We start from the raw sequence: 25,626 nt of genomic DNA on the forward strand, positions 1-25,626 counted from the left end.
AAATTAAAATTTTGATTATTATTTATTATTAAAGGTGGTGATTTTAGTACATGAGCTAAAGATTTAAGATTTCGGTTGTTTTATCTAGACTCAGGTGAGTAGGTTCACTCACATATTTATTTTATTATATTCCGTATCTTTGCCAGACCATGTAAATTTTCTGTGTGCAAATTATTTATTTCACCCTTACGTGTAAAAATTTAATTGTTCCAATTTCTGTGTGCAAATCTATTTATTTCATCCGTACGTGCGAAAATTTAATTGTTATATTTTCTATGTGCATTTAATTATTATACTCAGTGCATCACCATACTTCATGCAAATATTAAAATTTGTGAAAAGAAAAATGAAATTAATATTGGTACGACTTAGAGAACAGTCCCGGTATAAATCGCTTGTGATTTTCCGTGGTGACTCAAGTCTATCTGGAAGCCCAGGGGAAAATTCTAAATTAGATCACTGCGGTGACTTTCTTAGGTGACTCTGGCGGGGTTAGGGAACAGTCCGGATGAATAAGAAAATTTTCTAGGTGACTCTAACTTCTCTCAACGGTTAGAGGAAAAGACAGAGTGTGTTGATCACAGGGTGATACCATCTGATGACCCTAACCGGATCAGCTATGAAAAAAAGTCCCGAGCGTCATCTCGAGGTGACTTCTAGTTGATATGGATCCATAGGGTTTAGACCCATTGAGACATATGATAGTATAAATATTGAAAAAATGTTAATATGTTGAAAACGTGCAAGGTTACAAGTTGTGACTCTCTATTGTTATCTTTGTTATTATTTAGAGAGCATACCTATTGCATACTGTTATGGATATTGTTGCTCTTAGTTTAATTTATTCAGCATTAATATGATTTAAAATTTATTTGGTTTTCGAGTAGATTCCACTCACTGAGCTATAGTTGTTGGCTCATGGATTCTATGTTTTTTTTGTATTTGTTTATCTATTTTAGATAATAGTCAGTGGGGCGACTGAGCGAGATGTACCCGGACTCCACCTCCACTTAGGATTCACCTATTTACTTTTTCGCTATATTAGATATTATGCTATAGAATAGAAGTTTTATTTATTTAGTTTAAAGACAACAAAACAGTAACATTGTTTTCTGTTTATTGCGATTAGTTTTAAATTTAATAAAGCAGATTTTCATTTTATTTATTTATTTATTTTGCCATCATACACGTAGAAAGTATTGATAAGGCTTCGTGTATCTCAAGTATATTGAGATGCATGGCCGGTCATGATTCCTATTTCGAGTCGTGATATTAGCCATCAGGTTATATGTCAGTTGACATGTCCGACACGAAAAGGCTTCCCCTTGGATAAAATGTGCTGATTTGACATGGGTCACTATATTTGTCAGAATTGGGCCAGCACTGAATTCCGTAAGTCAACATGTTTGGCATGGGAGAGTATCAAAATTTCTATGAAAAAAAAACAAAACATTTCAGCCATGCCGTATCTAGTTTCCATGGTATCAGTTTCAGCCTTCTTCCAATAAAGAAAGTTTCAAAAATATTCTAAACAGTACCAGGAAATATATAAACTAAACAAAAGGTTAAGAACAATAGGAAAAGTTACAAGACAACATAACATTATGAAACAAGCAAAAGTATTGTCAGTCTTCGTCATTATGAGAAGATGACAAGAGGGCTGAGTGCATAATTGAAGGATGTTTCTTGCACTGATGAGTGCATAGCATGTGGTACAAGGGCATGCCAAAGTACTCCCGTAGGCCCATATGTCACTAGGCAAGAATGACTATGCAAGTGGGCACAGAGTAATTAATGTTTTGATGGGATTTTGACACTGTATTGTGGGCAGTGGTACATATAGACTTATAAAAGGTATATGAAAAATAGACTTTAAATTAGTGCAATTTGGGAGGAATTTGGTTTTTCCTCCAAAATTAAAACAATTCAAGAAAATTCTGAAAATTAAGTGAAATAGGAATGGGTTTACCATGATTGAGGTAGAAATACACTTATAACTGGAGTTATTTCAACTTTCCATAGATCCAGCAATTTTAGGGTGGATTTATGAAAAGTATACACTAAACCCTTCCCAAGATGCCTCTACTGTAGCATGAAGGTCAAGAGCCACACCCTAACTACTGCCCCTCTCACCGATACGTACACCACCCTCTCGAAGATTGTTGGGTCTTGAAGAATTGGATGCAAAGAGAGGAATCAATGAAAGGACATCAATTCAAATCCTGGATCTTCAAATTGAGAGAGATATTGAGAGAAATCCCCTCATACTTGTTTACTGCAACATGCTCAACAAGCCACCTACCAATGTCAACCTTTTGTTCTTGTGTAGCCTTCTTAGCTGTTTGGATTTTATATAGGTCAGTCTTCATAGCCATCATAAGAACTAAACTACATGCAAAGCAAGCATTTTAGTGTATTGCCGCTGAAAGATAATGTTCCAGAAGACAATAGATGTGTCAAATAACTATGGCTTGTTCCCCCATCAACCTTCCTCAAAACAGATTAAAAGTGTTCTATCATGTGGACTGGTATACCTTACTGTACACTTCTATGTGCATCTGCCTACATTTTCTAACATCTTGACATTTAGGTAAAGACCAATGTGCTTCAGCAGAGATGTATTTGCTACATTGGAGATCTATACAAAACAAGGTTCTCCACAGTCACACTGGGCACTCTCCAATCTGGACTAATAACAACAAAATCAATGACGTTATAATTAAATAAAATACATTTATACATAAGTGTATAATTTCACTGAAGCATGCATGCATAAAAGTCATATACATAGATAAGTTCACAAATAATTAGCATATCTTATCTTTGTTTTTGTTGTCTAAGTGCATTTATATCGTCTCATATACTTTATCCCTAACCCACATAAGTATCCATGCTTAGGAGGTCCCAAGTTGCACTTCTATGTATGTTCATATCCTATTGTGAATATTTGAGCCTAAAGGTACATTAGCATGGCAATTAGTCTATTGTCAAAAGGGATACCTTAACAACTTCAACACCAATGTAATTTTCATAAGTGTAAGGAGACATTACCTTCGGGTTGCATTCTGACTTCAAAATAGGGGCCTCAAATAGATCCACAGGATCAGTTGCTTCCCAATTCTGATATGTAGGCGGAAAATCTACACTACAAGATAATAATATGAAGCTGATAAGAAGATAAGATTTCCAACCACGACAAATTAATGCATACCCATAAATACATGCACATACATTTACAGTAACAAAGGATATATATTTTCTTTTTCATTTTTCTTTTTTCCTGTGTTAGTGAGCGGTGAAAAGATTTGGAGTGGTGAAGGAGGGATGTATATAGTATGTTTAGCATAGCCTATCCTATAATATGGGAAAGGCATAAGGCTTGATGTCTGGGTCCATAATAAGGCATTAGCCTACAAAGTTGCTGTAAAATATTAAATGATTATAGAATCTAAGGTCATCAAAGCCGAAGGTAAGGCCTTTTTTGTTTTGAGTTAGGGGAGGGTTCCCTGAAACTTAGTTAGGAATCCCTAGCCAAGTTCAGTAAACAAACACTTTTTTAACCTTTTTTTACCTAATCAAATTCAGTCCCCAATAAATAAAATAAGAATAAAATAAAATTTCTAATATAAATTTAAATTGATGATTTTAATTCTACCATTGACATGATTTAAATCTATCATTTTAATATCTTATCAATATTCTCTTTCTTCTCTCTCCTTTCTTTTTCTCTCTTTCTCTTCCAAAAAAATATATAAGTTTTTATTATAAAATCCTCTTTCACCAAGGCTCACAAAAAATAACACTGAAAAAAAAAAAAAATTTGTATCCACGGGAGAAAAAAATTTTAAAATTATTATTAAAAAAATTACTGATAGATTTGATTACCTTTTAAGTTAAAAAGTCATAGTTTAGTTATATATTAGATTAGGAAAGAGCTTAATAAGATCAATTTATGATTTGATGTAATCTCATCTCTATGTAGAGAGGTGAAGGGAATTCTGAAGAAAGATGGAAATCTGAGAAATAATACTTTTGCCGAGGATTCTACATTTGTCCTTCTTTCCATTTTACTCTTCTTTTTTCTCTCTTTTGTAGTAGATTCCATACTTCATCTATCCCCCACAATCTTTGTGGGTTTGATTTTCTTTCTCTCAAGGTTCGATAGGTTATCTTTTATCTTGTCTATCTATTGAACCATGCTACTATGACAATGGTACTTGGAGGCAGATACAGAGATTAACAGAAATCCTATCTTTTCTCCTTTAGGGTAGATCCAGGTACCCCCTTATCTTTTTCTGTATTGATTAGTTTCCTCGTCCCTAGGCCACATCAATTTGGTACCAAAGCAAATTTAGATCTGATTCAATCATAAAGAATATCTAGTTTTCAAATATTAAGACTGAGTGCATAATGATCAAAATATCTTGTGAAAAAAGTTTTCAAGATGCAGATTGTGAAGATAATCTCAAGACAAGATTTGCACAGTGAAAACGAATGATGAGAATTAAATTTTTATTTATGTTTATTTATCAATATATTTTCATTTTAAAAAAAATTAGATATGATTTCAGACTGTTCAATTTGATTAAAACTCCTAAAAATCTAGAGGTAAGCTTGTTAGGATTTGATTATTTTTTAAGTTAAAAGAGTCTTAGTTTAGTTATATGTTAGTTTAAGAAAAATCTGAATAAGAACAATTTATGATTTGATGCAATCTCCTAATCTCTATAAATAAAGGTGATGAGAATTCCGAAAAACAAAGATGGTGATCAGATAAATAATAATTTTGTAAAGGGTTCCATATTTATTCCACTTCCCTTCTCGTCCCTCTTCTCCTACTTCCTTTTTATTTCTTTTGTAGTGAATTCCATGTTTTCTTTATCCCCTACAATCTCTACAGTTCTGATTTTTTTTCCCCCACTATTTGATTGGTTATTTTGTATCTTTCTTATATATCTAGTCATGCCAGTTTGAAAATTTTATTTCGAGCTGCCTCAAAAGCCAAGAGAAATCCCATCATCAGTCTTTTTGAATCCAAATAATGAAAAATGTAAATCCCTACAAGCAAGTGAAAACCAAGAGAAGTACAAGAAAGAAAGAAAGAGCTAGGAAAGAAGGTTTGGGAACAATAATAGAGGGATGGGTCACATATCAGAATGGAAGAGCCACAATGCGGCATTGTGGCAGGAACAGACATCTATTTAAAGGGCATGGCAGCGCAACACATGTAGCAGAGCAAAGTGATGACAAGGCAGATTTATGGGAGTTTGGGCAAGAATGGGAGAGACAAAACCAATGCAGAGACAATGTGGCATTATTACGATTCTTGTCTTCTTTCCATTATTTTTTTCCAATACAAATTGGTTTTTAGATAGTCAACAGTGCTGATATGCTACCAACTATGACAAAGTAGAGATACTTCCTTTTCTCTGAGCACAGTCCAAATCAAGAGCATATATCAACTAGTAATGATCTAGAAGTACTTTACATCCATATCAGCCTTAGGAGTAGAATAAACAAACTTAAAAATTGAAATAACGCTGCATAACAGCAACTTTCTTGCACTATCTTGAAACATCACGTGAATATGCAGAGTTAAAAAGGTTATGAAGAAGGAAAAGCAAGGCAAGATCGACAACATTCAGATGAGAAGATGACATTTTATGCAAAAGAATGCTTATAGTTAAAGTCAAAGATAAGATGGCAACCTGAAGACATGTCCAATAACAGATGTCACTTTAAAATATGCATGAGATCCCCGAAACATTCCCTCAAACTCATGGACATCAGTACTGCCCCTCCGTGTAGACATCTGAATCATGTTAAGATGAGCATGGACTACAAACAATTAGCAAGAATAAATGTAACATTAAACTTACTTGTAGATGTTAAAAAGAACAGATCTAAATAACAAATTGAGTGGAGAAATTGAGAAAATCTCACCGAAGCTAGAAAAGTTTATGCAGATGAAAGTGCAAGAGTAGATGTACCAAAAGAGGCTGGAGGTGGCTTTCTAAATAATAAGAGATATATGACAAACATACCATCTTAAGAATTTGATGAGTTTGTTTTGTTAAATACTGTGAGAAGTAGATGCATCAATTCTAGGAAATTGGGTGTGCACTTCTGAGGGTGGAATAAAGTATAAAAGATTGTGCAACATTCCTCTGGCAGGAGCCAGTTTACATACAATGATGTTTCCTATTGAAAGAGGTGCCCATAGCATATTCACTTGGAAGACTTGAATATAAGAGGATGTTCTGGACTACTGCTATTCAGTAGATGAACTCCACACCCTTTATCTAAAGCACTGACTCAGGATGTAATAAAATAGTCTCATCTATGCAGGGAACATGCGGAAGACAACTAAGAATAAACTAACTTATGCAGCAAAATATGCAACAAAAATATGCCTAAAAGTCTATTGTCATTTTACATTTCTCATGTTAGCAGGTAAATTTGTGGCCTCAAGCATATGGATAAAGGTGGTGCTCAAGCACAAGTTCTAGCAAATGTTGCCTCAAGTTGATGTTCAAATTAAGGTCTCAAGTATCGGATCGGGATTGGAATAGGCCATCTGAAAAATAGTACAAGTTTTAGAATATAGAAAAATAGTACAAGTTTTAGAAAAAATAATAATAATATAGAAATATAGTTATTCATATATAAAATCTAAAACTTAAAAATAATAATATTTTTTTAATCCCAATCTCTCTCTCTCTCTTCCTACCACTCACGCGCTCGTCCTCTCTTCCGTTCCCCCTATCACATAAATAAACTTTTTTCTAACTCTCTCTCTCCAATCTCATCTCTATTTTCTCTCACTCTCACCTCACAAAAAAAAATCCGAACCCTCAAGACCTCTCCCCCTTCCCCACCCACCCCCTACCCCACCCCACGCAATCTCATCTCTCTCTCTCTCTCTCTCTCTCTCTCTCTCTCTCTCTCTCTCTTCTTCTCTTTCTTCCTTTCTTTATTGTTATCCCTCCCCCCTTTTCTCCCTTTCTCTCTCCCGATTTGGTTTGTTTCAGCTGAAACTTGCCTAATCGGGATCAAGTATTGTGGACAATGATGACAAGTTTGATACGAATTTCTTATATGAGGCTATAAGCATAGCAAAAGAATTAATAAAAAATATGGGTAAAAGTTACAGAGAGTGGTGAAAGATAGATTGATTCTAGATGAAACAAAAAACTATGTAGAGATATACACGCTGTTAGATGGCATGCTCTTATTTACTAATTTAATTTTATTTATGAATATTTAAAAATTTGAATGCTTACAAATTTAAATTTCTATAAGATATTATCTTAATCCAAAATTTCAATTCTCTACAAATGTCAACAATAATACTAAAGTCTTATTAGGAGTTAAAAAGGTAATCAGCAAGTTAAAACCGACATTTATAAACAAATTCCTTGCAATAGAAAGGTAGGTTATTCAATTAAATAATTTTACTATTATTTGTTTTAAGTTTTAACTTTCAACATAATTATTATTTGTTTCAAATTTTAACTTTCAACATAATCAGCTTCTTATCAAATGTATATAATAATATATTTCAGATGGAGAGATATAAATTGAGACCTAAACAATTTCGTACTGCTAAAATTATTACAGCTATATCTCATAACACTTCAGCTAAATGGTGGTTTATTTATAAATAGGAGAATGCACCAAATTTAGCATCAATAATAAAGAAGATTTTAAGTTAAATTATTTCTTCATCACAGTGTGAAAAAAACTGAACTACTTTCTCTTTAATCCACATCAAAAAACGTAATCAATTGACAATGGAAAGATTTAAGAAGTTAGTTTTTTATCATTATAATATAAAATTGAAAAAGAGAAATTTAAAAAGTAAGGAAGAAAATAAAATAATTGATTGATTTAAAGTATGTTTTTGATGAATAAGACATCTTAACTCCATGGATCAAAGAATTAGATAATAAATTATTAGATGATAGAAATAACGCATGGTTAGATGAAGTATTGGGGAAGACCACAATAAAGGAAGAGGTCAATATGAGTTATTCAATAGCAAAAGATAGTACACATGCCATCAATAATAACCCTAACGATCCTAATGATACACTTGTTGGTGAAATCGTCTCTTCTACATTTGTTGAGAGATCTCAAGGAGGCATAGAGATTGAAGACAAAGAAATTAAGTATTTACATATATATCAGCAGCATCATCATGAGAATATCGCTTTCTATGATTATGGTGCATTGAGTATTTATTATTTGATAAATATTAGTGACCCTCAATATCCTTAGACATAAGATCTATATAGTGATTATTATCTTTCTCAGACACAACAAGATCCATATGATATGACTATGATGCAATCACTTTTTGGGGCATTAGGTCATAAACATTAATATTTACATACTTATCATAATCATGATGATGAAGATCACAGGAATTTATGAGAGCTAATTCGGGATTTATCAAAGTTTTAACTTTCGAATAAGTTAATATAAATTTAAGTTTTTATACTTCATATGTGATTAATTTTTATTTTATTATTTTTTAATTATTTTTTCTAAATTTTTAGAAAATTTCTTACATTTTTAAATAATATTTAAAATTTTATATAATTAAAAAATAGTCTAATCCGATACGAGTGGCTGATACAACCGATATTATAAAAATTATTTTTTCGGACAACTTATCCCGATCGTAATAACAAGTTTTGAAATATTGTCTATGACATAACTAGTTACATAATATCATCATTATAGCGCATAATGCTCTTTAATGCTATTGAGTGGTAAATCTAATGAAGCCAGGTATGATGATCTCTCTATCACCGGTTATCTTCCTAATAAATTAAGAATCCTATTATGGTTGTATATAAAGTTCGTCAACGTCTAACCATCATGTACGACCATATAAATTTCAAGCTTTTTGGCAATATCCACTAACATGAGATCAATACAATGTACAGCACATGATCTCCAATATATATGATGTCTCTTCATCATAAGTAATTTTCCAACAGCCTTATCATTGGCCCAATTATCAGTAACCACTTGAATTACTCTTTTTTCACCTATTTCTATTATTATCTTATCCATCAACTAACAAATATAATCTTCGTTTTTAAAATGAGCAGTAGCATTCATAGACTTCAAAAATATTATTATCATGCCCGAGTACACCAAGAAATTAATTATATTTCTTCTATTTTGTTTAATCCACCCATCACACATCAATATACAACTAAATTTATCCTAATACTTCTTAAATGTCTTAATGTATGTTCGAAGCTCATTTATATGTAACTCAAGATATTTAGTAACAATATCATTTGAATTAGTAAAAGAAATGCCAAGCCCTACTAATTATAGTATCCATCATAGTGTGATATTAAGGTTTATTAGCTACATTGAAAGAAATATGATCATAAAAAAAAATTTTAGAGATAGCCTTATCAATATGCTTCTTTGTATTTTTAATTCTTTTAATACTAGTCTATGTTTGACCTTTTAATTTTTAAAGATATGTATTTATTGGTCTAACATTTTCATATTATGTTATAACATCAGGAGTCTTAGGAGTGAAACCGCTGCCCCCATATTCTCTTTCTCCTTATATATAAACTGATATAGGTCTTTAAAAACTATCACTACTGCTTCTTGTCATCTCTTCCTCTTCTCTATGCACATTTCTGCTCTCTTTCATTACCTTCCCCATCTGTCTCTCATTATCATCCTTCTCACTCTGCTCACTGCTATCATCATTAATATCTTCAGGGTTATGCATCATCTATCCCTCATCATCATCATTCCCACTCTGCTCACTACTATTATCATCAATATCTTTAAGGTTATACATCAATTCTTCACAAACCATTTTTATTATATAAATTATTTTTTCTTTTTTATACTTATTAGATGAGTCAACATCTATTTTCTAAATTCTACAACAACTTTAATGTAACATGTTACATTTTTCTGCCTTCCAGCCAAATATTCTTTCAAACAACTAACATCGTCACCCATTTTTTCCACATCAATTGTATTTGACATATTTTTTATCTTGCCCAAAAGTGTTGCAAAGCTGTCATACAATGTCGGTATCATGTGACTTTTCTTTTGGAGCTATTTCAAATTTCAATATAAATAAACCTAAACAAAGATCAAAATGAAAGATAAAATAATTTAAATTTTAAAAAATTTAAAAATAGGATTTTTATAAATCATGCCCTATATTTTACATATTTTGTGATTCACACCCGTATTTAAGGATTTTGTAATCTGATCCCTCATTTTTCCCTTATAATTCTCATTTAAAATTCTAGGTTAATTCAAGACGGTACTAGAAAAAAATATTTCATTATAATATACATAATAATTATAAATACCTAAATTACCCAGTCTTCTTTGTACTCTTTTTCTCTTCCCAAAGAAGAAGAAGAAGAAGAAGAAGAAGAGGAGAATGAGGAGGAGGGAGAGGGGGAAAGATAAGAAAAGGTAGCGACGGTGACGACAATGATGGCAATAGTAGAAGAGATAGGTAGGGAAGATGGTGAAAGGATATAGAAAATAAAAGATGGTGGGAGTATTTTAGTGATTTGGTCGATGTTAGTTAATTAATATAATGTCAGGTTGTTAAATGAGAATTACAGGAAAAAATAAAAGATCGGGTTATAAAATTCTAAAAATTGGGGTGTGAATCACAAAATAGATAAAATGTAGAGTGTGATTTATAAAAATCCCTAAAAAATAAAATCCTATCAATCTTCCTTTCTCTCTTGTTGCCACAAGGCAAAAAAAATTTATAATTTTAATTTTTTTATTACTTTCTCTCTCCCTTCTCTTCCTCACTCTCTCTCTCCCTCTTCTTCCCTCTCTCTTTCTACCGCAGCCCATAACTCTATATTTTTTCCTCCATTTCTTCTCTCTCTCTTATTTTTCTTCTCTTCTCTCCATTTTTCTCTCTTCTTCCCTCTCCTCTTACTATCACAGCCCACAACTCTTTTTTTCCTCTATTTCTTCTCTCTCTTCTCTTCCCCCTCTCTCTTCTCTTCCCCCTCTCTCTTTCTCTCCCTTTTCTTCCCTTTCCCTCTTCTTGCCGCAACTGACAATCTCTCTTTCAATTTCTCTCCATTTCCTTTCTCTCCCTTCTCTTTCCCCCTACTCTCTTTCTCTCCCTCTTCTTCTCTCTCCATCTTACTGCTGCAGACCACAATCTCCTTCCTTTTCCCTCCATTTCCTCTCTCTTTCTCTCTCATTTCCTCTCCCTCTCACTACCGCAAGCCCGCAAACTACAACTCCCTCTTTCTCTCTCATCCTCCCTCTCTTTCTCTCTTTCCCTCTTTTCCTCTCTCTTCCTCCCTCTCTGACTGTTACTGCAGCAGATTTTTTTTGCTGCAATACTAGGAGGGAGAGAGAGAGAGAAAGAGTAGGGAGGAGGCTCACTGAAGCCTGCCAGGAGAAAGATAGGAAGAAATAGAGAGAGAGAGAGAGAAGAAAGAAACAAAAACAAAAAACTTACTAGAGATTGTCGGAGGTCTAGATCGTTGAGTCTTTGTTGGGGCATATCGCCGAACATCGACATCATCTGCTTGGACATCAATGGATTTGGTGGGAGAGTAGAAAATGAGAAAGATAAAAGAGAAAGAGAAAGGTGGACCGGGGAGGTCGAATACAGGTAGGATCCAACCCATATCTAACCACCCACACCTGTATTGAGCATGATCAGTCAATACGGCCAATCGACTTCGAGATCAGCCGAAATTGGGTTCCATGGTTTGAAGAACATTTTGTTTTATAAATAAGTCTAAATATAATTCTTCTTCCCTCCTAGTTGGAGGCTGAAAAAAGACTTAAGATGTCTTCCTATATTCGCTCTCCATAGGCGTGGATTTATGTATTTCCATATATTTTTCTGCATCAGTTTATCAGAATGCTTCTTGTTATGAGACACATCAAAGAAAACTAGTTAGGGATACCAATTAGAAATTGATGTGGACATCATCTTCAATTTGACCAAAATAAAGTTGCTTGAGTCCAATTTTGGTCTAATTAATCTAATTAGGCTCAATTTATTTTCACATTTAATTTGTTGAGTTAATTTTTAATTTAAATAATCAATTGAATTAGTCAATTGATAGATATGATAAGCTTATATGCGGGAGATGTCAGCATTGAGTTATTACCTGGGTTAGTCAATTTAGGTAAGACTTAATCAATTAGGATCCTATTAGAAAATGAATTCCTATTAGAATCTCAATTAATAATTATGGTAAGTTTATATGTGGGGAATGTCCATATTGATTTATTACCTAAATTAAGTTAGTCAATTTAAGTAAGATGATCAATTAGAGTCCTATTAGGAAATAAGTTCCTATTAGAATCAGCTAGAATCAAAGTTGTTAACCTATTTAAGGGTTATTGCATGAGAAACAAAAAACGATGGGGAACAAGATTTATTTGAAATCTCTTATTTTTTCTCCTGCAGTCTTCTTCTTCTTCTCTCTCTCTTTCTTTCTCTCCCTTTCTTCTACTCTATCTTAAGATTCTTCTCTAATCTCTTCTACTTCCTCTTTAAACCTCTCTCCTTCTTCAATCTCTACTTTTTCATTGCTGTCTAGAAAATTCCAGTAGTGAAAGAGAATCTTTGGGTACCCGAACGTGAAGATGAGGACATGGTTTCAAAGTAAAAGCACTACTATTCCATTTATTGGTAAACATAAACTCTAAAATCTTTTCTTACACCATATTTTATGCCTTTCTACTATCAACGTACATGTTTGAGAGTTAAGGAAGCTACTGCCTTATCTGAGTGATTTTCTCTCCTTCCATCTAGTAGTGATCCTTTAATCAATTAACTTCTTATCAGTTATTACTTACTATATTTTACTTTAGTTACTTGTTTTGGTCAATTGTTCTCCAAAACATTGCATTCATACTAGATTTGTATTAGAAATCCCAGTAGGACTCTAACTATGTAAAACACTATGTTATGTTCATAATCAGGACTTACAATTGGGCCCTAATTTATTTCTAAAATGTATCCCTTAATGTACTAATCACTTCTCTTAAAACTCTCAAGGTAGACACATGTTTTCAAAATTCAACCAAAACCAACTTGTTTCCTCCAAATGTGGCTCGAAATTGAAAAAGAACATGGTTTCTGCATAGTTCATCAGATTGAAACCATGTCAATTTTGGACGCTATTGCAAAACCGGAAAAACGGCTTCAAAAGTTAGTTGCAATTGGTTCAATCTGTTAGTTGAAAAACTCATATTTAATATCCATTTTGGCGCATATCTGATTTTTTTGACTGAAATGTACTAGATATCACAGGGGCCAAGGGTCAGCACCTATCTTTCTCACTACCCCTCCTTCTCCATCCTGAGAAAAACCTATCAGAGCAAGATCATCAGAGTTTTTCTGGCATCCGGTAAGGATTGAGTGTCACAGGTAGCCCCAGGTATGTTAGTATTTCAATGAAATATTTTCCAATTTTTTTTCTTAGAGAATTTTGCAAACTTCTGTTATCTTGCATCACCCGACTACAGCTTCAGTAGAGCTGCCGAAGCTACAGCAATCTGTTAGAATTTTCTTTCTTTATTATCTTTGAATATTGAAATGAATTAAAAGACATTAAAACTGAAATTTCCAAGACAAACCCAAAACCATCAAACATTATATTTTTCTATGGGAGCAGAATTGGAATCGGACGGAAGGAAGACGAAAGAAAGCGCACTCACCCGGCCGCCGGAAAGAGCGGATGCGATGGAGAGAGCGATGCTGGGCTTCTCGGCCACCTGCAACGGGGAAGGAGATGCATAAGCCCAAAACACAGAGTGAATATTAGAGTAGCAGGATTCAAAAACCCTCTCTTTTTACCATCAGGACTTTGGGCGGTGCCATGGCGAAACAGAACCCAGTTTGAGAGGCGGCAAGGAAGAGCGAGATTTGGGGGGCAACGATGGGTATTATGGAATCAGAATCGCAGAGAAGCGCAACGTCACCGAAACTCTCAGTATTATTATTTGTTTTATTTTATTTTTTTCACTCCTAATAAACTAAAGAAGAGCAAAATCACCTGGCACAAACCCTGCCTAGACATGATCATCGAGCGGGCCGAGCCGGGTTCGGGCCGGGCTCTTCGGGCCAACCGGGCTTAAGTATTTGTCCATGGCCCGACCCACCAATCACTCGGGCCGGGCTAGAATAGTCTAGCCCGTTACCGCCCGTTGGCCCGTGAGAGATCGGGCTAACCGGTCGGGCCGCGGGCCGGCCTGACCCACCAATCACTTGGCCCAACCCATATTTTAGCTATTTTTAGAATTTTTTAACTATTAGCTTATTTTAAAAAATATATATTTATATTCCTCCATTTTAAAAAAAATTAAAATAAATTAAATTTTTTTAAATGTGTGCTTAAAATAATGCAAAATGGTATAATACCAAAATATTTTTACCGTAGCAGTGGTAAATTACTGTAGCAGACGGGCAAAGTACTGTAGCAGATGGGCGGGCTTAGTTGCGGGCCAAACGGGCGGGCTTTCGGGCCGGGTCGGGCGGGCAAAGAGCTGGCCCGTGCCGCCCATGGGTTGTTCGGGCTCGGGCCGGGCTGGGCCTAAACCGGGTCCGGGCCGGGCTGGGCCTAAACCGGGTCCGGGCCGGGCTTAGCCCGGTCCAAACCGGGTCGGGCACGGGCGGGCTGGGCCATTTGATCATGTCTAACCCTGCCCGAGATAAATCGGACTGAGTACGACCCGACCTCGCTCTTCAGAGTCTCCCCAAAGGGGTCTCTAATGGAGTGGCATGCTGAAATGTGGAGGAGCCGTCGAGGTGGAGCGACATGTGGAGTCATGGAGACTAGAGATGAGTTAACCTTTGGGTTCAAAAAAAAGTTTATAAACCATAGCCCTAAATATCATTATAGTCATATTTTAGAATATAAACATTATTCATCCAATTAAAATTTTATACATATTCTTATATAATTAATATTTTACCCTTCGATTTGACTACAGTCATCTCTCATATCATGTCAACTCTCTCTCTATAAAAGATAATGGAATTCTCGATCTCATCCACTATCTCCTCTCTCTCAAATTCTACCAAACTTTCATGTTCTCACAACTCACCTATTAATGCTCAGAAAATGATAACCGATAAGGATCATCAAAGCGGATGATGACCCCGAAGTTGGCCCATAAAGCGTCACCAATTGTCGTAACAACAAGTCCATTAGTTCAACCGAGAGAAATTACTCATCATGAAGAGCTCTATGACCAACGAACAGCTAAAGTGAACGGGGCCATAAGACTATTACATTAGTCATAGCTATTCGACATAACTATAGTCCAACATGATCGAGGTGGGTGAAGAAACATATCGATCTATTTAGATCTAGTTCCAAAAACGATGGCCTTCTCTACCACGATGATACGAATTAGATCTGGATCGGTCTATCTGTATGAAAATTATGATATTTTAATAGGTAATAGCCTCACGAGTTAGGGATCTAATGGATTTTGTTTAACGTGATTTTGTGGTCGGAGTGAAAGGATATAATCGAATAGTGGAGAAAGGTCAAAATTGAACATATTGGTAATTATCTGACGTTGCGGCAATCGTTGGAGAGTGGCGGATGGCCAAAGATGGTGGTGGACGACCGTAAAATAGGGTGGCTCATAGAGAAAGATAGTGGGTAAGGTGTGGAAGGTTGGTTATGTTTTATGGTTAATATATACTCCTACGAAGATAAAAGCAATCTAATGGCTATGATAAAAGATAAAGGCAATAATAATAAATTAGCTAAACTCAATATTCATTCCACGATGATAATTAACTCATGGCTAAAATTGAATAGATTAGTAATTATCCGATGTTGCATGTAACACCTAGGAAGAAAAAAAATGTGACACATGCGTCGATCACGTGCGTTACCCTAGCTAATCCCCCCCCTATTTTTTTTATTCCTAGTCACTGCTATTCATCCTCCCTCCTCCCTCTTCACTCCACCTTCACTTTCTCCCTATTTCTTCTCTAGAGCCGTTGACGTCGGAGCGCACGAAGCTCGAGCACTGGAGCTGAACCGAGCTAATCCAGGCCCCCCAAAACCATTCTTAGCTCATGTAATTATTTGATTTTCATTTACTATCTCTCTCTATTTCACCTTCACTAAAGGAACTCGTCGGTCGGCGACTTTGGGTCATTTCCAACTGGTCCAGGAGCTCCACCTACTTGTACTCTTGCTATGGTTACCGAGTTTGGGTGCCCATGGGGTGCGTGGGGGTCTACGCCATGTTGCCTCTGATATGAACTAAGCGTCCGTTACCCGATCAAGCTCAAATGCAGGGAAGCAATCCACACAGTTGGAGGAAAATATTCTCCCATAGTAAAAGAATTACGAAACTAGTTGGGATCTTCCTGACCTACGTTTTTGATATTCACGCTCTTCGTAGATTTTGACTACAAATAGGAAAGAAAAGGGTAATGTAACGATGGAAGGTGAAGATGACGGGTGATGGTGATGAGGGTGATGAGGGTGATGATAATGGTGATGTATTTGGTGACACAAGGTGTTGTTGGGAGAAGGATGAGGGGGGAGAAGGTGGTCAAGATCCCAAGGAGGAGGGAGGACCCGATAGTCGAGAGGGATTAGGAGTAACCGGCGTCGAGGTGGTGCACTTTTCGTCAACTTGTCGACCACCACTATTATCACGGTATCTCTTCTGACCTATGGAAGTCCTTCAATAAAATCCATTGCTATATCTTCTCAAATTTGATCCAGAATGGGGAGGGGTTGCAGCAGCCCTGTCGGTTTCATCGAGTCTGCCTTAGCGCGTTGACAAATTTCACAAGCTCTGACATAGGACAACACATCTACCCTCACTCCTGCTCATGCATAATTTTGTGTTAACCTCTCATAGATCTTGAATTTTCCTTCATGCCCCACCATAGGAGTATTATGGAAGTGGCGAATTAGTGTCACTAGCAATTCAGATTTAGCTAGTACCCGCACTCACCCTTGGTCTAGCAGTAGACTGTCCTTTACTTCTAACCTAGAATAGCTTGCTGGTTCTTCCTCTACTTTCTTCATGAGTTCCTTTATCTCTAGATCTTCTAAACATGCAGCTCTAATCTCTAAAATTGAAGGGAAAATCGGGATCAAAATCATGGATAGATCGGTCGGTTCGGGTTGCCGCGATAGCATATCAATGACCTGATTCTCAGTTTCCTTCTTGTACACTAATTCGTAGTTGTAGCCCAGCAACTTTGTTACCCACCGCTGTTGTGTCAGAGTGTGTATCTGTTGTCCAAGGAAGTAGGAAAGATTTTGATGGTCAATACGCACTATAAGTCGCTGCCTGATAAGATATGGTCTCCATTTAGTGACAACATGGATAATGGCTAGTATCTCTCGCTCATATGTAAACATCATTTGGTTATTCATCAACAACGTCTTGCTCATATATGCCACCGGCCTCCTTTCTTACATGAGGATAGCTCCAATTCCAACCTTTGACGCATCGCATTCCAGCACAAAAAGTTTAGTGAAATTAGGTTGTGCTAAAATCGGCGCCGCGATTATTGCTTTTTCAATTCTTCAAATGTCTTTGTTACTACCTCAGTCCACTAGAACTCCCCCTTCTTTAGTAGTGATGTCAAGGGGGCAGCGATCTTACAATAGTTGGCAACAAATCGACGGTAATAGCCCATCAATCCAAAAAAACCTCGCAATTCTTTCAGTGTCTTTGGAACCTGCCATTGCACCATGTTTCGTACCTTGGAGGGATCAACTTCCACTCCTGTCGCTGATATGATGTGGTTGAGATACTCCACTCTCACCCCATAAACACTTGGACTCCTTCACTTTCAGACCATTGTCTTTCAAAATCTACAACACTTCGCGAAGGTAGACAAGATGCTCATTCCATAAGCGATTGTACACAAGGATGTCGTCAAAGAAGACAAATACATACCGCCTTAATAACATCCTAAAGATGTTGTTCATCAATCCTTGGAAGGTGGAGAGAGCATTAGTGAGTTCAAAAGGCATGACCTTAAACTCACAATGTCCGTCATATGTGCGAAATGTTGTCTTGTACACATCCTCGGGTCTCACTTAGATTTGGTGGTAGCCGGCTCGTAGATCTAACTTGCAGAAGTAAAAGGCCCTCGAAAGCTCACCCAAGAGTTATTCAATGACCTATCCTTCACCGTGATGGCATTGAGTGCATGGTAGTCTATACAAAATCACCATGTGTCGTCCTTCTTCCACACTAGGAGCACTGTTGATGAGTACGAGCTCTAGCTCTATTGGATGATTCTATTGTCCAACATCTCCTTAACAAGCCTTGTGATCTCCTCCTTTTGTACAAATAGATACCGGTATGGTCATATATTAGCCGGCTCAGCTCTAGGAGTAATCTCAATGCGGTGGTCTTGGGGTTGAGCCAATAACATGCCACATGATTCTTCAAACACCTCGTTGAATTCCTTCAACAAGCTGGACAAATCAACGGGTACTTCTTCTTACTTTGTATGGTCCACTTAGCTTTGGATTAGTTGTATAAGAAGGCTATGGCAAACAACCATTGGCAGCCGCAGCCCCACCATCGACTAAAGTTGGGCTCCAAGTTATGGTCAAATTCTGTCTAATCGCACTCGTTTGCTACTTCACTTGAAATCAATTCACATTTCTAAAAAGTCAAAGGTCACTAACCCCAAACTTTCCATCCATTGGATCCCCAATACAATGTCAGCCCCTCATAAGGCTAAGGGGTAAAGATTCAAGGTGAAAAAATTATCTTGAATCTTCAAAAGAACCCCTCGACATACACCGTTCGCTCGGAGTGTTGTGCCGTCTCCAAGTGCTACATTGAATCTAGAGGTAGCATTTGTAATCATTCCTATCTTTTTTACAACACATTCATCCATGAAGTTGTGGGTGCTCTTGGTGTCGATGAGGATATTCACTATTTCATTCTTTACGGTGTCGTCGACCTGAAGCGTCTTTGGTGCATTGGCGTTGGTGTAGGCATGCATGGAGATCTCGGCATGGACCTCCTCGCTGCACTTTAAGGCCTCATGGTCTTCCACCAAATCCAACTAATTCATCCTCCACTACTTCATCATCCTTCACATCCTCCACTTTGTCATCACCATGGCCGCCAGTTGGGCACATTTACGCTTGGGAGTAAATCGTTCATCACAATAAAAGCACAACCATTTAGCTCTTCTTTTTTCAACTTGGGCTTAAATAAATCTTCTCATGGTAGCTCGAGGAGGTAGCCTCACCTCTGATTGTAATCATGGGAGCAGTCTTACACCTGTTGTCCTTGTGGAGTCGTCGACACATGATGTGTGGCTATAGTTTGTTGAGGCACTCCTCTAAACTCCGTGGTGCTCGAGGCCTCTTTTGCTACCAACTGAAGCTCCTGAAGCTTCTCTTCCATCAATTGAGCTATGGCAAAAGACTCAAGCAATGTGGTTGGTCAAGCAGCCTTCACTTCAGCTTGAATGTCCCGCCTAAGGCTGCCAATAAACGTGCTCTTGAGTTGGGAATCCAATATATAACAACCAAGCTTTAAAAAAAATAGCACGACATGGCCGGCCACACTATGGCTGGCCTCGTGACAAGAATGAGTGGGCGCTGGCATGCACTGAGGGTGCCACGTGCCCCAGTGTGGTGGGCCCCGCCGCCATCACAACCACCTCTAGCACCCCCTCACTACCTTTTCCTTTCTCTCTCCCTTTAAATCTCTCTTTTTTATCTTTTCTCCTCTCGGTCTCTTTCTCTCTTCTCTCTCTTTTTCCTCCTCCCCGTCGGCGCCGACAGCAGCTGCTGCTGCTACTACCGCCATCGATGCCGTCGACATTGACACTAGTGAGCCTCCTCCTTCTCTCTCTATCTATCTATATCTATTTCTCTCTCTTTCTCTCTCGGGTTTGCCGAAATCGAGCCGCCGACAAGAGGCCAGCATTTGGCTAGCCAGCAGTAGCCGAGCCTCTCCCCGTCGACCCGGCTCTCCTCCCTCCCCTCCTCTTTCTCCTCTTTCTCCTCTTTCTCCTCTTCTTCTTCCTTCCTTCCTTCCTTTCTTTCTTTCTTTTCTTCTTCCTTTCTTCTTCTCCTTTCTCGGTTTCTCCTACTCCTCTTGTTGTTGGGTCGAGCCCAGCACTATAGCAAAGAGAATTTTTATTATTATTAATTTTCTATTCTTCTTTTCTTTTTCTATTAATTATATAATTATTTTCTAATATTACGTAAATTAGTTTATTTAGGTAATTAATTATTTTGATAATTGACACTCACTAATATAATTTTAGCTAAGTATAATTAGTATAATAATTTATTAATTATAATTGTTAGTATTCGTATATAAAGATAGCTATAGCTATACATTGTTATTAAATTAATATCTATAGATATATTAATAATAATCTAATATTCATGTTTATATTGTATATAACTATTTTAGCATTTTATTATTATATACTGTTTTGTATTAAATGAAATACTAAGCTATGATAATTATTTTTATATAAATGGATAATAATTATTTTTTGTATAACTAGTTACTAGTTAGTAAGAGTAGTAGTTTCAAAATAATTGAATCGTACTTAGTTATTGTATTTACATATATTTTTAATTATATTATTGTATATCTAATTCTTTTATGCTTAAAGAGATTAACTATTATATGCCTAATATATAATTAGAATAAGATTATCATAATTATATATATATATATGTAAACTGAGTTATTTAATAAAACCTAATACTTTATTATATTTTACACTAGTGAATTCTAAATCGGATAAACGGCTAAGATCATATTACTTAAATATTTTCAGATCTCAAACCCTCTTATTTGATACCCCGTTGATTTTACTAGTGATGAGTTGACTCTCGTTAACGGATGTGAGCGATACGTGATTCATGTCTTATAATCCGACTATGAGTAATTTTATCCCCTAGATGCCTATATCAAATTATGATATATTATATAATTATGTGTATGCATGTTTGGCCTCCAACATGATTATATAATATTATCTAGAGATAATTTCAGTCGAGCATATTTTATCATTCATGTGAGTAGACTAATATTGGATATGAATATGTTGATGATATATATAGAGATGATTAGACATGACTATACTATTATAACTTTATATCGAGATGATCTGTAGCATGAGTATGTATGTAACGCCCCCGCCCGACACGAGCACGTGCACGCCCACGTGCCCACACAGCACGCGCGGCGCACGCGACAAGTCGGGCGAGCACATATACTCTCCTGTGCATATATAATCATGATATCATCAAATAAAATATGCTAACCTATCCATGATCACGTAATCAATCACCAAATAAATCATACTATTAACTAAATAAACCTGTTAACATATGAATATTTAAGTTCACAATAATATACACTAGACCACTACGTAATCTAGTAGGACCCACACAGGCCACAATAAACCATCAAGATACAACTAAAATAACTAATACAAGAGTACACTATGATTCGCCCTGTATTATACAAATCATCGTCTAATGCAAAAGAGTACAAATATCAAATACAAGTATAACTCAATTTCTATATAAACTATCATCTATAGCTCACCTCATCATCGTTCTAAGATATCTTCTCAAGATATCTCAAGTCGTTATCACATACTACATATCTGAGGGGGGTTAGAAAAAAATAAAGAGTGTAATAAGTAAAAGGCTCAATGAGACCTTATCCCGAATCAGTAATGTCAAATAGAGAGTAAATCATGTATTGGATAATATGAATCAGAAAGAGCATCATATCATAAATGAATATATAATGTATCCTCAGTAATATAAATGAAAAGTAGATAACATGCCATGATCGATAAAAGTATATATAATCCTCGACAATGAATAAACAAATCTCCATATCATACTATCATCACACCTTTCTCTCAAATACGACACATGATGCATGCCGACCATGACCATGCTATGATATCAAATATAATCATATATGATGTATATTGATCACTCGATAATCAGATAATTAAATGATGATAAAATCATATGCATTTCTCAACATCTCGGTCATCAATGTCAGCTCTATATGTCATCATCATACTATCAAAGAAAAATATTCACCAAATATTTTTTCGTAGTCAGAAAATTACGAAACTAAGATTAATCGATCCATAACTTCCTAATCTACGCTTTTCGTATTTATGCTCTTAGCAGGTTCAAACTGCAACTAAGACAAAAATACAATATAGTCAGGATGAAGGTGGTGGTAATAGGTGGAGTGAATGTTAGGGTTAGGAATGATAATGAAGATGAGGGTGGATGGTTGATATAGTTTAAAGGATAAAGACGAAGGGAAAGAAGTGGTCGAGATCCCAAGAAAGGGGGAGGACTTGATAGACGAGAGAGATTAGAAGTTAAGAGAAACCTTGCTAACGGTAGAGATTGTAGGTTAGTGAAGAAGGAGGAGGGAGTTTAGGGTAGAGAGAGGATAGAGGAGGCAAGAAACCAATATTCCAATCGCATTCTAATTTGGCTGCCATCCGCACATTTATAGAGGCTAGATAACAAGCCAAAATAATAATTATTAACCCTAATTCTAGTGCTCTCCCATCGATCACGTTCGAACGTGCCCGATCGCGTTCGAACGCACAAAAGGCGTTCTCTGTCGATGCGAACCTGGTGCAGGCGTTCAAAAGGCGTTCATCAATTTCCAATTTTGAAAAACAACCTTAGAATCCAATATGAAGATCTTTTATCAAACAATTTCTCTAATCCGCCTACCATTTTTACTTGAGAACAAAACTTTAATTCTAATATGAAACAACTGAAACCCCGCCATCAAATACACGTGCCTCCCATGTGGCTGGAACCCTCATGACCTGTTGGTCAAATTTCTACACAATAATAAGATAAAGACCCCCATATTTTTACAAATAATACAACAAAACAAACACAAAATACCACAAGCCATAATAAGTCACAAAATATATATATCCATACAACTTAAATAGGGTAAATACCTGTGTACCACAGTGAAATAGATAAAAGAGACTATGAACAACTTTTCACCAGCTCCTTGCGAGCTCAGGGTCATCAACTAATTTGAAAATATTTCCACAAAAGGTGGTGAGCACAAAGCCCAACAAGTATGCACCTCTATAGTCTAAAAGTAGTGTAAGAAAAGATGTCACAAAATATGCATGGGTAATATAACCATAATAATGCATCCATGCAACATATTTATCATGTTCATATCTATAACTCACATATAATAATAGGAGAATATATAATATGGATCGTTTAAGCTATCAGATCTTTACTCTCATGCTCCCACAAAGCCATAAATCATTATGATATGCTCATCGAGCTATCCACCACATAATAAACACATGCTCACCAATCATCTCATACATTGAGGAAGGATAGACATCTTGTGATACTATCGCTCGTATATGTATGGCGACGCTGTATATGACTGGTTGTTTGTGGCCAACAGACTAATGACCCCAATTGTAAGCCCATATCTCCCTCTCTACAATCATCACCGCCCATAGTGGGATAGTCAAGAACCCTCAGCTCATCAATGGACGCCATGACATTGCGTTATCGGGTACCACTAGGTCTAAGACCCCTACCTCCCAATCATAGTTTCATATCACCAGTGTCTAATATCTGACAGGGCAGTGTGATCGCCTGAATGCCACTCAAGCTAATGAGCTCAAGTGTAGACCATTTATCTTATAGGCACCATACAATGAACTCTACCTTTAACCCCGGATTGAGTTAGTGAGGGGTATTGTCTAGTTCGGACTTAACTATGTGGTAATACATACAAGTAATGCAATGATCACATCATTAATCAAATATCATATACATCAAAGTTATCATACTTGAATATGCACCAACAATCCATAAATAACCATGAAGCAATAAGTAAATATGATAATGTTGAACAACAAATAAATTATTTGCACACATATGATTTGCATATCAAAGTCAACATCATATCAATATTATACTATTCTTAGACTACGGAGAATTTACTTGCTTGATATCACTTCTAAGTAAACTCACTCCAACTATGCCACGGGATAGTCCTCGCATAGTACTGGATTTACCTTAATAATTAAAGTAGCAACATAAACACATCTTTCACTAGTTAATTAATAATCCTACTAACCACAAATACTTGTATGAGTAGGTCCACCTAGGATTTTCTTATATTTATTTATCCGATAGAGTTAGTATATTGATTACAATGATTTGACACACTATTAGGGTTCACTAATGTGATTATCATTACATTTACCGCTTCACCCATTATTGTCTATTTAAATTAAAAAGAATAGACTACATTCAATTAACTTACTTTATTGAATATAAAAGCACCTCTAATATATTTACCAAATTTTAATTATAATTAAATTCCCATTAAAAGCAAATTCATAGAAATACTCACATGCCACTGCCTCATTTTATTAATATCACAATTATTATGGCTAACTAGACTACTTTCCAAAGGTGATCAATACTTAAAGCTCAATTGACAATAATAATGAATAAGATGATTAACATAAATTTAAATAATTGAAGTGCTACTAATCTGTTTGGACCAGCTCAAGGCTAAGCACACATCCCTTAAGAATGGGCCCGAAGCCCCGAGGCAACTAGGCCTAAAAGCCGCACCTAGCCCACCCACTAGAACTGGGCTGGGCCGCACCCAACCTAACCCACCTACACTAACCCAAAGACAGGCCCAAAATCTAATCTAGCCAAGATTCCACTTGGGATAGGTTGCAACCCAACCCAACTCGAGCTAGGCTAGGCTGCACCCCAGCCAACTCACACTCACCTCCTCCTCTCTCACTCGACAGCAAACTCACTAAGGGAGGAGATGGTTGCCGATGGCGAGGAAGAGCTGCTCGATGGAGAGCCGAGGGAAACAATAAGGAAAGTTTGAATCAAGCATAACGAGGAAGTCGACAAGGACCAATGATCAACAAGCCAAGGTGCCCGGCGGCAACGTTTGCTAAAACAACCCAATGAGCCATAAGAGCCTCATTAGACGGTTGCTCAAGCTCCCATGACAGGAGGGGAATGCGATCGATCTAAGAGAGAGGGGACACATCGTCCCCGGTGGTCGGAAAAGCCTTGAGAAATCGGCGACGGGAGACTAACTTAACTATAATAAGAGTCACTGAAGAGGCATAATTAAACCTCTCTAGCTAGCTCAGCAAACTTCTTTAGCCCTTCAAGAGGAATGAGGGCTATATGGCAATTAAATAATATTCCAGATTAATGGAGAAGCCCTCACTAATTCCAATTGTTAACTTCCAATCGTAATGCCTAAGCCATTTTTCAAATCAATTGATCGATTAGTGTGGACCAAGGCTATCAAATCTAAAAGAGTGGGTCTAATCAAAAGAGATAAATTATTTGCTAATACGTGTTGGCCATGCTAAGGATTTTGGCCTCAATAGTAAATACTCTTTCCATATCTTTTCCTTTCCAAAATAATCTAATTCTCATTAAGGTTTTCAAAATACTACAAATTTGATTGTCAGCCTTCGCAATCACAAAATTTCATAAATTCCTAACCCGCTGACCAAAATAGAAATAT

At 36.3% G+C, this 25,626-nt stretch overlaps 1 protein-coding gene across 5 annotated transcripts in view; it reads right to left on the bottom strand.

Annotated features, from left to right (window-relative positions):
* LOC140792527 (DNA topoisomerase 3-beta) overlaps nt 1–14,024 on the bottom strand; it is a 45,923-nt gene extending 31,899 nt beyond the window's left edge. For 4 of the 5 annotated variants that reach the window (XM_073143594.1, XM_073143597.1, XM_073143596.1 and 1 more), the window contains exons 1-4: nt 13,868–14,014; nt 13,729–13,785; nt 5,709–5,812; nt 3,052–3,145 (exon numbers count right to left, since the gene is read on the bottom strand). In XM_073143594.1, the coding sequence (XP_072999695.1) occupies nt 3,052–3,145; nt 5,709–5,812; nt 13,729–13,785; nt 13,868–13,891 (279 nt within the window). In that variant the 5' untranslated portion in view covers nt 13,892–14,014. Of the gene's footprint in view, nt 1–3,051; nt 3,146–5,708; nt 5,813–13,728; nt 13,786–13,867 lie in introns of all 5 variants that reach the window. The other variant, XM_073143595.1, reaches the window with a different exon arrangement.
* Nucleotides 14,025–25,626: the final 11,602 nt, after the last annotated feature.

Source organism: Typha latifolia, chromosome 7 (genome assembly GCF_019914945.1).
Source record: "Typha latifolia isolate L0001 chromosome 7, TyphaL0001v2, whole genome shotgun sequence".
Classification (NCBI taxonomy): domain Eukaryota; kingdom Viridiplantae; phylum Streptophyta; class Magnoliopsida; order Poales; family Typhaceae; genus Typha; species Typha latifolia.